Source organism: Schistocerca gregaria, chromosome 7 (genome assembly GCF_023897955.1).
Source record: "Schistocerca gregaria isolate iqSchGreg1 chromosome 7, iqSchGreg1.2, whole genome shotgun sequence".
Taxonomy (NCBI): Eukaryota; Metazoa; Arthropoda; class Insecta; order Orthoptera; family Acrididae; genus Schistocerca; species Schistocerca gregaria.
In genome coordinates this window covers 274,931,937-274,947,544 of record NC_064926.1, presented here as the reverse complement: position 1 = coordinate 274,947,544, position 15,608 = coordinate 274,931,937, and the positions used below count along the sequence as shown (strand labels likewise).

The 15,608-nt window shown below is 45.0% G+C and overlaps 1 protein-coding gene across 1 annotated transcript in view; it reads left to right on the top strand.

Annotated features, from left to right (window-relative positions):
- Positions 1 to 15,608, top strand: part of LOC126281457 (cytochrome P450 6l1-like) — a 181,373-nt gene that overhangs the window by 132,025 nt on the left and 33,740 nt on the right. Inside the window, exon 7 of the mRNA XM_049980442.1 lies at positions 6,281 to 6,547. Coding sequence (XP_049836399.1) covers positions 6,281 to 6,547 — 267 coding nt within the window. The remainder of the gene's footprint in view (positions 1 to 6,280; positions 6,548 to 15,608) is intronic.

Here is a 15,608-nt window from a genome sequence, read left to right as displayed (position 1 = left end):
AAAACCACAACATTGAGGATCATTTTGTCATTTTTCAATGTAATCTCCGCCCATCTCTACAGTTTTGGTCCATCTTTGAACAAGGGCATGTATCCCAGCACGGTAAAAATCACAGCTCTGCTTCCTAAGCCATTGACGCACGGATGTTTTGACGGCCTCCTCATCTTCAAAATGAATCCCACGATGAGCTTCTTTTAGTGGCCCTAACAGATGGAAGTCTGATGGTGCCAGGTCAGGGCTGTATGGGAGATGAGGCAAAACTTCCCATCCAATTTTGACAATCTCGTCAGAGGTGTGACGACTGGTGTGTGGTCTTGCATTGTCATGCAAAAGAAGAACATCTGCCATTGATTTTGTTGGGCGAACTCGCTGAAGACGTGCTTTATGTTTTATAGGGTTGTGACGTATTGAACAGAATTTATTGTGCATCCCTGCTCCAAAAAATCAACCAGAATCACACCCTCTGTATCCCAGAAAACTGTTGCCATAACTTTCCCTGCCGATCGCACAGTTTTGAATTTTTTCTTCCTCGGCGAGCTTGTGTGACGCTACTCCATTGACTGCCTCTTTGATTCGGGTTCAAAAAAATGCACCCATGTTTCGTCCCCGGTCACAATTTTTTTCAGAAACTCATCTCCCTCCAAACGGAAGCGCTGCAAGTGTTGGGAGGCTATTGTTTTCCTTGCCTCTTTATTCTGATCGGTTAACATTCTTGGAACCCACCGTGCACAAACTTTTGAGTACCCCAATTGTTTAATAATCGTGATCACACTGCCTTTACTAAGAGAAATAATGCGACACACTTCATCTGCAGTCACCCGACGGTCACCACGAATGATGTCATCAACTTGCTGAATGTTGTGTGGAGTCACTGCACTCACCGGCCTGCCGCTCCGCTTTTCGTCAGTCAACGGTGTTTGCCCTTCAGCTTCCTTACAACGACGAACCCATCGTCTAACAGTGCTGACATCCACTGTCACAACACCATACACCTTCTTCAGTCTTTCATGAATGTGTATGGGCGTTTCACCTTCTGCATTCAAGAATTCAATCACACAACGCTGTCTCAAACGAACATCGATGACGGCCATCTTACAAACTTCTGCTGTGCTGCCACCTGTTGACACAGAAAGTTACTACTGCAGTGGATTGCAGAAGAAGGTTTGAGGAATGGCGCCAAATTCAAATTGTTCACTTAACTTAATTTTTTTAAGTAGAAAAAAAATGGGAGGCATTACTTTTTGACCGACCCTCGTATATGAAATATGTGATTAATTTTAAAGCCAAGTACAGATTCGGATTCGGACTGAAAGGTAGATGACAGATCAAGTGACTCTTATCACAGATTGGCCACATGCACAATTTGCTTTCGTGAGAGGATCATGCAAGTTGTCAATGTGTGCTCAGAACAACTTGACCCATACCTGTGCAGAGGCCACAGTAAGGGAGGTTGAAAGTGGTACTGGTGAGCTCTACAGTGTGGACGGCAACTGCACGTCAGGGCAGGGGTGGTTCAACGCCTGACGCTTACGCACGAACACACATCTCGTATAAATTGTAGGCTACAGGTGGCCAACCTCCAAGTTATCGCTTTAACAGGTTAGGTCACTAGTATGTCCCCAGTTCTTTCAAGTTTCAACATCTGATTACCTTACATATGGGATATGTATCAAATATTTGGCGTTAAGCATCTAAACGAGGAAAAGTTTAGAAAAGACGTGAAATTATGTTTCAAGTTTGTTGGAAGTCGAAAAGTGCTGTCATTCTCAAATACTGGATCAATATAATTGGGATTACTTATGCGTTTGAGCTACGCTGACTCAAGACATATTGCCTATTTCTAACCGTAATACTTGCCATACTGTGTTTTAAACCATTTGCTCTCTATACACACAAATGACCTAATGGACAGGGTTAGCAGCAATCTGTGATAGTTTTCTGATGATGCTGTGGTGTACGGTAAGGTGTCGTTGTTATAGGAGAATACAATATGACTGAGACAGAATTTCAAGTTGGTGTGATGAATGGCAGCTTGTTAACAATGTAGAAAAATGTAAGTTAATGCACATAAATAGGAAAAATAATTCAGTAACGTTCGAATGCAGCATTAGTCATGCGCTATTTGACACAGTAATGTCGATTAATATCCAGGTGTAATGGACATGAAACAGAACGAGCATGTGACGATTTTAGCGGGAAAACAGAATGGCCGTCTTCAGTTAATTGGGGGAATTTAAGTGTGGTTCATCTGTAAAGAACGCCGCATATAGGACACTAGTGTGACCCATTTTCGAACACTGGTCAAGTGTTTCCGATGCACACCGGGCGGACTGAAGAAAGACAGCGAAACAATTCAGAAGCAGGCTGCTGTATTTATTACTTATGGTTCAGTCAACACCGAAGTATTACAGAGATGCTTCGGGAACTCGAAAGGGCATCTCTGAAGGGACACTACTGAGAAACTTTTGAGAAGTGGTATTTGGAGCTGACTGCAGAACGACTGCCGCCAAGGCAAATTTCGCGTAAAGACCACGAAGACAAGATTAGAGAAATTAGGTTTCGTACGGGGGCATTTGCGAGTGGAATATGAAAGGAAATGTCTTGTAATGGTACAAGGTGCCCTTTGCCACACAACTCATGATGCCTCGTTGAGGATACATCTATATGTAGATGTAAAATTTTACCTCTTAATAAGTGGATTATAATAGCTATTAAAATATTTTAATTCGGTCATTAACTACTGTATATGAAATATTGAAAATCAAATTGTTATTGCCCCCGGAAGCCGTTAGACAGGCAAGCTGCATGTGGGACTATGAACCATGTACCATGAAGCATGAAATGGATTTGTCGGTCAGTAACACAGATCATCAATAATTCGATAAATATAGAGGTCCTAAGTCAATACATTCTACTGTAGTACTGAAAAATATACTGCCGCATTAACAAATGGTCAACCTAAGCAAAACAAGTCCGACTGCACGTTGTCATAAACAAAAAAGGGGTAAAAATGTAGCATAGTAGAAAACGTGGTTACTACATTTCTTACAAGATAAAATAAAGAATGTCTCCTGTGGAAATTTTGTGTCAGCTCCCTACAACCTTTTCACCACTATTACCTAAATATAAAACTTTGTTGTGCTTCTTCTGTGTGTTCCACAATGTTGGTGAAGCCTTAGGAGGTTCTTGTAGCTGGATGTTGCCGTCTTTCTTTATTCTCCTTATTGTGCAATTAGAATAGCTAGAGGTTCTTGCAGCCCTCGCAGGCCCAATTTTTAATATTTCCTCTTCCGACAATGGATGATTTCACATGTGTGTGATTATGCAGAATGGTTCCTGCATCAGTGGAGAGCGGAAACTGTGATGCTATTCGGAGTAGTAGAAATACACACATCAAAAAGAGTTTTGCATCATCCTGGTACCAAGAATTCCTCAAGATAGACATTGACTGTGAATATTGTATTACAGACCCAGTACCTTTGTCTGTTCAGAGAAGTCATAAAACCCGCCCAAAATGTAAGCAACCATGCATGAGCAGCGCCTATTAGACGGACGGGGTCCGACAGCCGATCAGTTCCAGTCATTCCACCGGGAAGGAGGTACACGGCTCGTGTTGTCTGTAGTTCATCCATGCCTAGACGGGCTACACCGCGATTCGATCGCCTCCGCATTGTTACTTTGTGCCAGGAAGGGCTCTCAACAAGGGAAGTGTCCAGGCGTCTCGGAGTGAACGAAAGCGATGTCATTCAAACATGGAGGAGATACAGAGAGACGACATGCCTCGTTCAGGTCGCCCAAGAGCTACTATTGCAGTGGGTGACCGCTACCTACGGATTATGGTTCGGAGGAGCCCTGACAGCAATGCCTTCATGTTGAATAATGCTTTCGTGCAGCCACAGCACGTCGTGTTACGACTCAAACTGCGCAATAGGCTGCTTGCTGCTCAACTTCCCTCCCGATGTCCATGGCGAGATCCATCTTTGCAACCATCACACCATACAGCGTGGTACAGATGGGCCCAACAACACGGCGAATGAACCGCTCAGCATTGGGATCACGCCCTCTTCACTGGTGAGTGTTGCATGTGCCTTCAATGATAGAATCGTCAGAGACGTGTTTGGAGGCAACCCGGTCAGGCTGAACGCCTTAGACACACTGTCCAGTGGGTGCAGCAAGGTGGAGGTTCCCTGCTGTTTTGGGGTTACATTATGTGGGGACGACGTACGCCGCTGGTGGTCATGGAACGCGCCGTAACGGCTGTGCGATACGTGAATGGCGTCCTCCGACCGAATGTGCAACCATATTGGCAGTATATTGGCGAGGCATTCGTCTTCATGGACGACAGTTTGGGATTCCATCATGTGCATTTTGTGAATGGCTTCCTTCATGATAACGAAATCGCTCAACTAGAGGGCCAGCATGAACCCTATCGAAAATGCCTGGGGTATATTGCAAAGGGCTGTTTATGGACGATGTGAGCCACCACCCACTGTGAGGGATCTACGTCGTTGAGGAGTGGGAGAATCTGGACCAACAATGGTTTGATGAACTTGTGGATAGTGTGCCACGACGAATTCAGGCATGCATCAATGCAGGAGGACGTGCTACTGGGTATTAGAAGTACCGGTGTATACAGCAATCTGGACCACCACATCTGAAGGTCTCGCTGTATGGTGGTACAACATGCAATGTGTGTTTTTCATGAGCAATAAAATGAGCGTAAATGCTGTTTGTATTGATCTCTATTTCAATTTTCTGTGCAAACATTTTTTGATGTGCGTATAACAACGAAAACGATCGAAATGTGCAGGTCGGCTGGCGAAATTCAACTAAGGCAGCCACCCATTAGGAACGGAGATTGACACTCCCGGCGCTCTGTATGACAAAGTGCTTCCGCATAGGGGCGATTAATTAACACGCCATTTTAGCATTTCAACGTTGTCAAACTGCGTAGTCAATGCGGACATCAGCGCACATTTTTGGGCTGTATGAGCGTTAAGTAAAGTGTCTAGTTCACATTTTGAAGTCATTCAGTTGTTTTAAACTTTTCTGGATTCGCCTGAATCAAGTTGAAGTAGATCAGCTCGTAGATGTAGAGAAAATTTTTGATTTTTTTCTGTTGGTATTTCATCACCCCCGCGCCCCATGTGGGTGAAGGGCGGATTGTCAGCAGTACAGTCAACCCACACTTCATCCAATTGACAACAGAAATTAAATGAGGCGAAAAAACAAGAAACTGAAAAGTGAAATATTACAATGAATTTTAAACTTTTTAAAGGTGAATATGAAATGGAAATTTTTATGTATATGCAAGAGATAGAACTTCTTGCACTTTAAGTTAAAAACACTAAGAATAAAAGGTAAAATGAAACACTTTAAGAGCACATTTAAAAATATTTGAGCATGACACCGAAACGCTGATATCTAAAAGAAGCACTTTCCTGGCCCTAAAAGGTGTAAGGACCTGCCTTAGGATAGGGTGTCTGTTATTGAAGGAGAAACGGTTGATCGGCGAGGAGGGTAGGAATATGGTGACATGAGGATGGAGGACTGACAAAGAGTATTGATGAGGCAGGAGTGGCTGTTGGTACAGAAGAGCAGATGGAGCAGAGGTGGGTATTGATGAGGCTGATAGTTGTTGAGAAAAGGATAGGGGTGGAGAAAGAAAGGCAGATGGGGGGAAAAAGGCGTAAGGGAATGTCGGGATGGGAGGGAGAGGTAGCCTGATGAGATGGAATTGGTGGGGTGGACTAATGGCTGGTATGATGGGTAAACATCAGAGTGGAGGGTATATGGAGGGTGTAAGGTGCAGGGTGGGTGATATGTTTTGGTAAAGGCGCAGCACCGCATGAGGACTGTTAAGTAGAGGGGAAACTGTAGGTTATTCGAGTCGAGTTTGTGGATAGTGTAGATTGTTTGGAGGTGTTCAATATGAATGAGGAGAGGTGAATATTTGCTGAGTTTGTGAAGAATGCTGGTGGAAGAAGGTAAACGGAGACAGAAGTCGAGGCGGAGTGCATGGCGTTCCAGGATCTGAATGGAATTATAGAACTTGGGAGGGGCGGAGATCCACACAACTTTAGCACGGTAAAGGATGGGCCGTATGATGTAAGGGAGTATGAACACAACTACTGCCTTTACAATATCAGAGTGCGGTGAATACCTTATTATGACCACGAAGGGCAGAATTTAAAAGTGATTTCCAGGGGAAATATTATTGCACTGAGTCTGTGCTGTCGAGGCTGAGCCATCAGTAACAGATACACATCATCTGTGGCAGAGACGCTGCGCAAGTACCCGGCGCTGCCGTACGTGGAGCGGCGTTGCCGGCGGCCGCGCACCCTGGACGCGTGCGCAGGTTCAGGTGCGGGGGTTCCCCTGGAGGCGGGCACGCCGCTCTTCGTCTCCACACTGGGCCTGCACCACGACCCGCGCTTCTTCCCGCAGCCTGAGCGCTTTGACCCAGAGCGCTTCTCAGAGGACGCCTGCCGCACCAGGCACCCCTACTGCTACGCGCCCTTTGGCCACGGACCACGCAGCTGCGTCGGTACGTACGAACGAATCCACACACGTGTCACGTGTTACAATGCGATTACTCTTTTCCGATGATGATGATGATGATGATGATGATGATGACGATGATGATAATGACGATGATGATAATGACGACGACGACGACGACGACGACGATGATGATGATGATGGTTATGATGATGATGGTTATGATGATGGTGATGATGACGATGGTGATGATGACGATGATGGTGGTGATGGTGGTGGTTGTGGTGGTGGTGGTGATGATGGTGATGATGATGATGATGATGATGATGGTTGTGATGATGCTGATGATGAGGATGATGGTGATGATGGAGGATATGGGGCGCTCAACAGCACCGTCATCAGCGCTCTTACCAGATGCCAACCTGCCAATTTCGTAGAGGGGGGGGGGGGGGGGGATGTGGCTGCTTCGAAGAACGAATCGATTCCAGCCCTTCCCTTTAACGTTGGCAAGTGGCGTATCGGTTTTAGCTTTTAGGAACGGTCTTAGAAAGAAGACAAAAAAAATCGTTTTGGCAACCCTTTAGCACTCCAGACTGCTCGTAGAGCTGACCATTAAAATTGTAACAACAGAAAGGATAGCAAACAACGAAAATTCAAATTTTTTTCTTCATAGTTGGGCAGTATATTAGGAAGTATACATTATTAAACTTGGTATGCAGAATGTACTACCTCTGGCAGCAACAGAGGCTTTAATCCGGTCGGGTATCAGTTTGAACTGAGCTTCAGTGACATTACTTCACTTCTATGCCTTCACCTGTGGTGACTGTCCAATGGTGAAGTGCCAGTCTCTTGGCAGTGATTGTGAGATCTGGAGAACGTGCTGGCCAGGGCAACAATCAAAAATCCTCTGTGTCGAGGAAGACCAGGACAGTACAGGCAGATCTTGTTGAAAAAAACTTCACAGACATGTTGAAGGTCAGGCACAGCCACCAGCGTTAACAATTTAGGAATGTAACAGCTCCTGTCCAATAGCTTACGATAAAGTCTAGATTACTTAACATATATCTTCATTTATAACAATGTTCTGGCTACTACCATCATCAGCTAAGAAATAAAGATTAAAGGAATATGAGGACGATATACATTTGTCTGTACATTTTCAGACTTTCAAAAGAAGAAAAATTAAAAGGACAAAAACTTCTTAAAAAGTTTTCTCGTCCATATTTAGAACCTGTGAAACAGCGTTTAGTGTCAGCATCAATAAAAAGCGTATGTGTAAGCGCGCCGCCAACTGTCAGCTGAAAATACTGATTAAAATTATTTTTGGTATTGTGTCGCGTATTTGCTAAAACTAACAACAATAATAAACTAAAACCGACGTTTCGGCCGAATTGCAACGGCCTTCCTCAGGGCACAACTGGTTTTGCATGGGGATAGGTGCTTCTACTTATTACAGACTGTCATTTTCCTGTCGTCACTGTTGTAAGACTTTTAATTGGCCTTCTGATATGATTGGCTCGTGTTAAAGTAAGGGAAGATGGAAGGAAAGAGGCTATTCGCGGATGTCCTTGTCGTCAATGATAGGTAGCTGTACGCCTAGCAACGTTCGGCTTCTGGTTGGCAAGTTTTCCTCCTAGTGTGCGCGGAAGTGGACTGACAGTTGCTCCACAGCTGTTTGTGCAGATACGTCCGTGTCCCGTGTAGCTTCTGCCCCGCGACCGCTCGCGGCCCGTTGGACAGGGACTGCTGGCAGCCAGGACTAGCCGGCCGAAGTGGCCGAGCGGTTCTAGGCGCTACGGTCTGGAACCGCGCGACCGCTTCGGTCGCAGGTTCGAATCCTGGCTCGGGCATGGATGTGTGTGATGTCCTTAGGTTAGTTAGGTTGAAGTAGTTCTAAGTTCTAGGGGACTGATGACCTCAGAAGTTAAGCCCCATAGTGCTCAGAGCCACTTGAACCAGCCAGGGCGCCGGGAGTTTGTAGCCATCTTCTCCGTTGATGTTGTCAGGCTGTTTAATAATTTCGATCGCCTCCCGTATTTTGCATTCTCGCATCCACGATTCTTTCGCCGGTACTCGGGCTTCCTGGAACCTGATAGGTTGTCCACAGTCACAGTGGTGTTCCGCTATCGCCGATTTATTATGTTGTTGTAATCGTATATAGCGTTCGTGTTCTGCTACTCGTAAGCTTACAGGTCTCCCTGTTTCTCCTATTTAGGTAGCTCCACACTCACACTGCAGTTCGTAAACACCTGCAGTGTTAAGATGTTGATTACATCCTTGGTGGAACCTATCATCAATCGGTGATAGCGGAACACCACCGTGACTGTAGAGAACCTATCAGGTTCGAGGAAGCCCGAGTACTGGCGAAAGAATCGTGGATGCGAGAACGCAAAATTATTAAACAGCCTGGCTGCCGACCGTTCCAGTCCACCCGGCCGCGAGCGTTCGCGGGGAGAATCTACACGGGACATGGACGTATCTGCACAAACAGCTGTGGAGCAACTGTCAGTCCACTTCCGCGCACACCACGATGAAAACTTGTCGACCAGAAGCCGACGCAGATTGGCGGACAGCTACCAATCGTTGACGGCATGGACTTCCACGAACAGCCTCTTTCCTTTCATCTTCCCTTACGTCGTGACTAGCCATTAGAGGGCCAATTAAAAGTTCTACAACACTGACGTCAGACATCGATAGTCTGTATTAAATAGAAGCACCTATCCCCATGAAAAACCAGTTGTGCCCTGAGGAAGGCCGTTGCAATTCGGCCGAAACGTCGGTTTTAGTTTATTATTGTTGTTAGTTTTAGCAATGACGCGGCCCTACCCAGAAGAATTTTAATCACTGTGACACCGGCCGTGGAAGCCTACGTTCTTATATCAGCTGAATGATATGATGAGAGGTGGCGCTAGTCTATGTGCGATGCCTGAGAAGCCAATTTTATAAATGTGCAACTACACTCCTTTAAATCAAATTTTGTAATTTAACTTTGATTGTAATTTAGACGCTGTGTGTCATTTTGTAACTGTGACAAAAAAATAAAATCTCTTCCGAATTTGTGAGCCGATTTGACGGTTGGCATCCGACTTAGGCATAGGTTTTACTGATATTGAACTGAATTTTGTTTTACCGTTCTAAGTTTTGGTGGTGAACTTTTTAATTTTTAATTTTGTTTTATTTTTCATTTTCTGTTGCCTTATAATGTATAGCAAACACCTCTCGTTCTTATGTTCCCTTAATCTTAATTCGTGCTCTCATGATGGCAGTACCCAAAACATTATATACCTATCAGCCAGAACGTTATGACCACTTACCTAATAGCCGGTATGTCCATCTTTGATACGGATAAAGCGGCGACGCGTCTTGAAATGGAAGCAGTGAGGCCTTGGTAGGTCGCTGAAGGGCGTTGGACCCCATTTCCACACACTAGCCACCTAATTCCTGTAAAGTCCGGGGTGGAGGGGGGGAGCGATGAACTCTGACGTCACTGTCAATCACATTACAAATGTGTTCGATCTGGTTCGGGTGGGGGGGGGGGGGAGGAGAGCTTGGGGGTCAGCACCTCAATTCGAACTCGCCACTGTGTTCCTCGAACCACTTCATCAAACTTCTGGCCTTGTGACATGGCGCATTATCTTTCTGAAATATGCCACTGCCATGGGGAAAGATGAACGTCATGAAGGGGCGTACGTGGTCTGCGACCAGTGTGCGATACTCCTTGGCCATCATGGTGCCTTGCATTAGCTCCTCTGAACACTTGTATGGCCAGACCTAATGGAGCCGCCGCCAGCTTGTATCCGTCCTGCAGTACAGGTGTCAAGGAGTTGTTCTCCTGGAAACATCGGACTCGCGTCCATCCACCAGCATAATGAAGACGGTATCGGGAACCATCAGACTATGCAACGCCCTGCGACTGCGCCACCGTCCAGTGCCGATGGTGAAGTGCCCACTTTAGTCGTAGTTGTCGGTGTCGTGATGTCAACATTGCCCCATGCGTAGGTTGCCGGCTGTGAATGCCCATCATTAGGAGTGTTCGGTGCACTGAATGTTGAGACACACTTGTACTCTGCCCAGAATTAAAGTTTGATGTTAGTTCCGCCACGGTTTCCACCTGTCCTGTTTTACCAATCTGCCCAGCTTCCGACTTCCGACATCTGTAATGAGGGATGGTCGCCCAACCCCCGACATCTAGGTGTGGTTTCACCTTGGGTTCGCCACATGTTGAAAACACCACAGCACTTCTCAAACACCCGACAAGTCACGTAGTTTCCGAAATGCCCGTACCGAGCCTCCAGGTCATCACAATGTCCAGCAACCTAGACAGTTTCTTCACAATTTATTCACCATTATCGTGGAGTCGTTCAGGAAATTTATTTACTTTGTTAATAGGGTGCTGTCCCAAATGCCGGCTATACGAACCAGAGGTGATCGTGTTGTATACCCAATGGCATACCATCACGTTAGTTGTAGGGTCCTTATAGCGATGACGAATGTAATCTGACAAGTTTCATTCTCTCAGAGCCTCCACTTACAGATACGTCCTTGTGATGCTGTACGCAGAACCAAGACTCATCTAAAAATACAACATGGTTGACTGCATGGCGTGTTGCGTGCACCACGACCAAATAGTGGATAGAATTGGAAGGAAAATCAGCACTGGCCGTATTTTGTTGATTTATTGTCAGCAAAATTGATTTTCGGTCACTTAGTAACAATCCTCAGTGCTGTAATACACAATTAAAATTGCTAGTCACTGGTATCAAGCCATAACCACAAACTTAGAGCGATCACTTTGGGTTCGCCACGTGTTGAACACACCACAGCACTCGTCGAACACCCGACAAGTCGTGTAGTTTCCGAAATGCTCATGCCGATCCTCCAGGCCATCACAATTAAAAGCAATCTAGACAGTTTCTTCACAAATTACTCAACATGATCGTGGAGGCGTTCACGCTCCGAGCTTGTGGTTATAGCTTGATACCAGTGCCTACCAATTTTAATAGTATATTACAGCACTGAGGATGATCACTAAGTGATCGAAAATCGATTTTGCTGACAATAAAACAAAAAAATACGGCCAATGCTGATTTTACTTCCAATACGACATGGTGCTACTCTTGTGTACAAGTGGGCGCACAGCTATGGCCGCTGCTGTGTCAAGGCAAAGCGGAAGAACGGTCGCCGTTCTGATAGCCAGTGGTGCTCCAAGCGTCATCATAGTGCCCGTGTGGGTAGTTGGCTTGGTGCAGAAAAACCCGTTTCCTGAAGAAAGGTAGGTACTGTGACTGTGAAAAAATGCGTCTGTCCTTTGAGGCGCTAGTTAACGGGCATTAAAAGATACTGAGGTAACAAAAGTCATCAGTTAGCGACATACAGACATACAGATGGCTGTAGTATAACGTACACGAGGTATAAAAGGACAGTGCATTAGTGGAGCTGTTATTTGTACTCAGGTGATTCATGTGAAAAGGTTACTGATGTGATTATGACCGCACGATGGGAATTAACAGACTTGGAACGCGTAGCGTTGAGTGCTAATACACAAGCACCAATACGTGAAGTAACCGCAGAAATCGATGTGGGACAATCCACGAATATAAGCGTTAGGAGAGCGCTGCGAAATTTGGAGTTAATGGGCTACGGGGCAGCACACGACCTTCGCGAGTGCCTTTGCTAACAGCACGACACCGCCTGCAACGCCTCCTTGTGGCTAGTGACTGTATCAGTTGGACCCTAGACGACTAGAAAACCGTGGTCTGGTCAGATGAGTCCTGATTTCAGTTGGTAAGAGTTGATGGTAGGGTTCGAGTGTGATGCAACCCCAAAAAGCCATGCACCCAAGCTGTCAACAGGGCACTGTGCATCCTGGTGGTGGGCTGTGTTTACATAGATTGCACTGGATGCTCTGCTCCGACTGAATCAGATAATACAATTTTCAGCCATTCATAGACCTCATGTTCCCAAACAACGATGGAATATTCACGGATGACGAAATCGATGCGCCATGTCACCGGGTCACAATTGTTCGCAACCGGTGTGAGGAACATTCTGGACAATTCGAGTGAATGATTTGGCCACACGGATCACCTGACATGAATCCCATCGAATATTTACGGGACATAATCGAGAGGTCAGTTAGTGAACAAAATTCTTCATAGGCAAGACTTTCGCATTTATGGACGGCTATAGAGGCAGCATGGCTCAATATTTCTGCAGGAGACTTCGATCGACTTGTTGAGTCCATGCCACATCGATTTTCTACACTACGCCGGGCAAAAGGAGGTCCGACACAATATTAAGAGGTATCCAATGACTATTGTAACCTCATTGTATAAAGCATGAGAGGCTCACAAAAGATGCAGAAATTAGCAGGGAAGATACCCATAGGCTGAAGGATGTGACGCAAGGTACAGTAGACACATTGGGAATCATGGATCCGCAATTACTATTAACAAGGAAAGATGCAGTGAAGCACAGGGTCCACGTCATAGAGAGAGGACTGGATATTCGGCATGATGGTCCAGTAGGATGCGACTTTCTGAGGAAGAAGAAGGTTGTGACTAATTATGGATAGAAGGCGATCAGAATAAAGTGTCAAAGTTTTCCGCTGCTGACAGTGCTGGGGACAGAAACAACACCGAAAGCTTTTTAAAAGGACATGGGATGTGTGGCGACTAAGGTGAAGGTTGGTTGGTTGGGGAAAGGAGACCAGACAGCGTGGTCACCGGTCTCATGGGATTAGAGATGGATGGGGAAGGAAGTCGGCCGTGCCTTTTCAGAGGAACCATCCCGGCATTTGCCTAGAGTGATTTAGGGAAAGCACGGAAAATCTAAATCAGGATGGCAGCGACGCTGGATTGAACCGTCGTCCTTCCGAATGCGAGTCCAGTGTCTAACCACTGCGCCACCTCGATCGGTTAAGGTGAAGGGGAACGAATTAACAGACAATGCAAAAAGTCATATGTGAGGACAGAAGATATGTTTTCAGACAGTCCTTGACTCAGGCAGAAAAGAAAATGAAAATGAACAGAAATAGTAGTTGGCAAAAAGGATCTACGAATAAGAGGGTAAGACGCACTCGCAATGCAGATAGGTTGGAACAGCGTACATCACAGGATGGCGAAGGAAAATGTAAGATATTCATATCAAAGGCAAGTCGTGAGGTAAGGAGGAAAAATAACGTAGCACCGGAAAGGGATATGACAACAAAGAAAAGATTTTAGAAATGTGGGCAGAAACAGCTTTGAATCCAAACAACAAAAAAGAAATGATCAATCCGGAAGAGGAGGCAGTGTCAGGCGCATATATTGCCAATTCGATGTACAAATAGAGCAAGGGGAACGTTCGCCTTGGTTAGAGGAGGAATCTGAAAAGATCATTTGAATAAAGAAGAGCAATCAGAATTGGAGAAACCCAGCAACGTCTGCTGTAATGCATTTTCTCTATAGAAAGTTGAACAAAATTTCAGTGAGAGAAGGTTTTCCAATCCCCTACATAAGTGAGACATTGGACCAACTGGCGAAAGCCAAGTACTTCTCCACTTTAGATTTGACCAGTGAATATTATCAGATTTCAATGGAACCAGCAGAACGAGAAAAGACAGCGTTTAGTGTAAATTCTAAGTAACGTGACTAGAAAAGGATTCCAGAATCCACCAGGCACATTTCAGAGACTAATGAATGTTGTTTTGGTTTTCGGGGTGCCAAGCGCCAGTTTTTAGTACGTATAGTGATCACTGTTGCTAGAAGAGAAACATGGGAAGCAATTCCGACACAAGGGAAGACCGGCGCCGAGTTGGCAATCGACTACGCATCACTGTCATTGAAGAAAGCTGAAAGAAGTTCTCCTGCAACTAAGTTACAGTCCTTACGAATTGTGTTGGCCGTACAGCAGTTTCGTCTATACGTTTACGGGAGACATTTTACGATAGTAACAGATCACAGGCCACTGACATGGCTTTTCAGTGTCAAAGTTCCCTCATCAAAACAAGGGGATTGACACTGTGTTGTGTATAAACTCAGAAACCTTAATGAAAATAAAGATGTATTAAATCAAATGCGATATGATGATGTAGAGTATATAAATGAAAGTACGGAATACACAAGAGTGATTAGGGAAAGCGAAGAACAGAGAGAAGAAAACGAGGAATTTAGGGCGGAAGAAAAGGTCGAAATCATGAAGGAAATGTATGATAATCCACTAGAAAGAAATCAATGGATGCCCAGAACTTAGGCCAAATAAAAATTACTAGCAGTGGAAAGATATGGTCAGAGAAACAGAAGAATGTATTAGGAAGTGTGACAAACGCGAAAGGAATGAGTTCATGCAGAACAAGACAAAGAGGCTCTAGTAATTACCAACACACTGGCAGCAGTATTTAAAAAATTTACATGGACATTGTAAGTCCGCTAGATACAACAGCAACTGGCAGTAAATACATCTGACATTCTTAGATGACCTGAGCAAGTTCACAGAACCAGTGCCATTTGAGAGAAAAGATATCGAGACAGTGACGCAGAAATCAGTAGAAGAAATTGCGTTGAGGCACACAATTCCATCAGTGTTGTTAGCCGACCACAGATCGAATTTTTAAGTGAAGTCTTCAATAGAGTAAGTAAATTATTAAGGATCCAGAAGTGCCAGACCGCAGCTTTTCACCTAAAGACAAATGAGGCTCTCGAGAGAACACACAGACGCTGGTGGAATATTTGTGCCATATCATTAGAGAGGACCATAGTAACTGGTATTTTTGTATTTAATACAGCATCTCATAGTGGCACTGGGTACAGACTGTTGGAGTTACTGGTTGGAAGAAAAGTAAACATTCCAGTAGTTCTAAAGAAAGAGAAAAGAAATGCTGGATATAATTATGATGTTATGTAGATCAGTTGCGAACTGTAATAAACAGGGCATCGAGTAGCGCGAGAAGGGATAAAAGAAGGTTCACTATGATAAGACAGATAATCTAAGAATATTTAGGACAGAAGATAAGGTATTTTTTTATGGCGAGACCATAAGAAGGGATCGTTTTAGGAAGCTAGATGCACAATTCCGAAGACCGTACAAAGTGGAGGTAGTAACCTATCCAATTTGACAATTAACTTGCG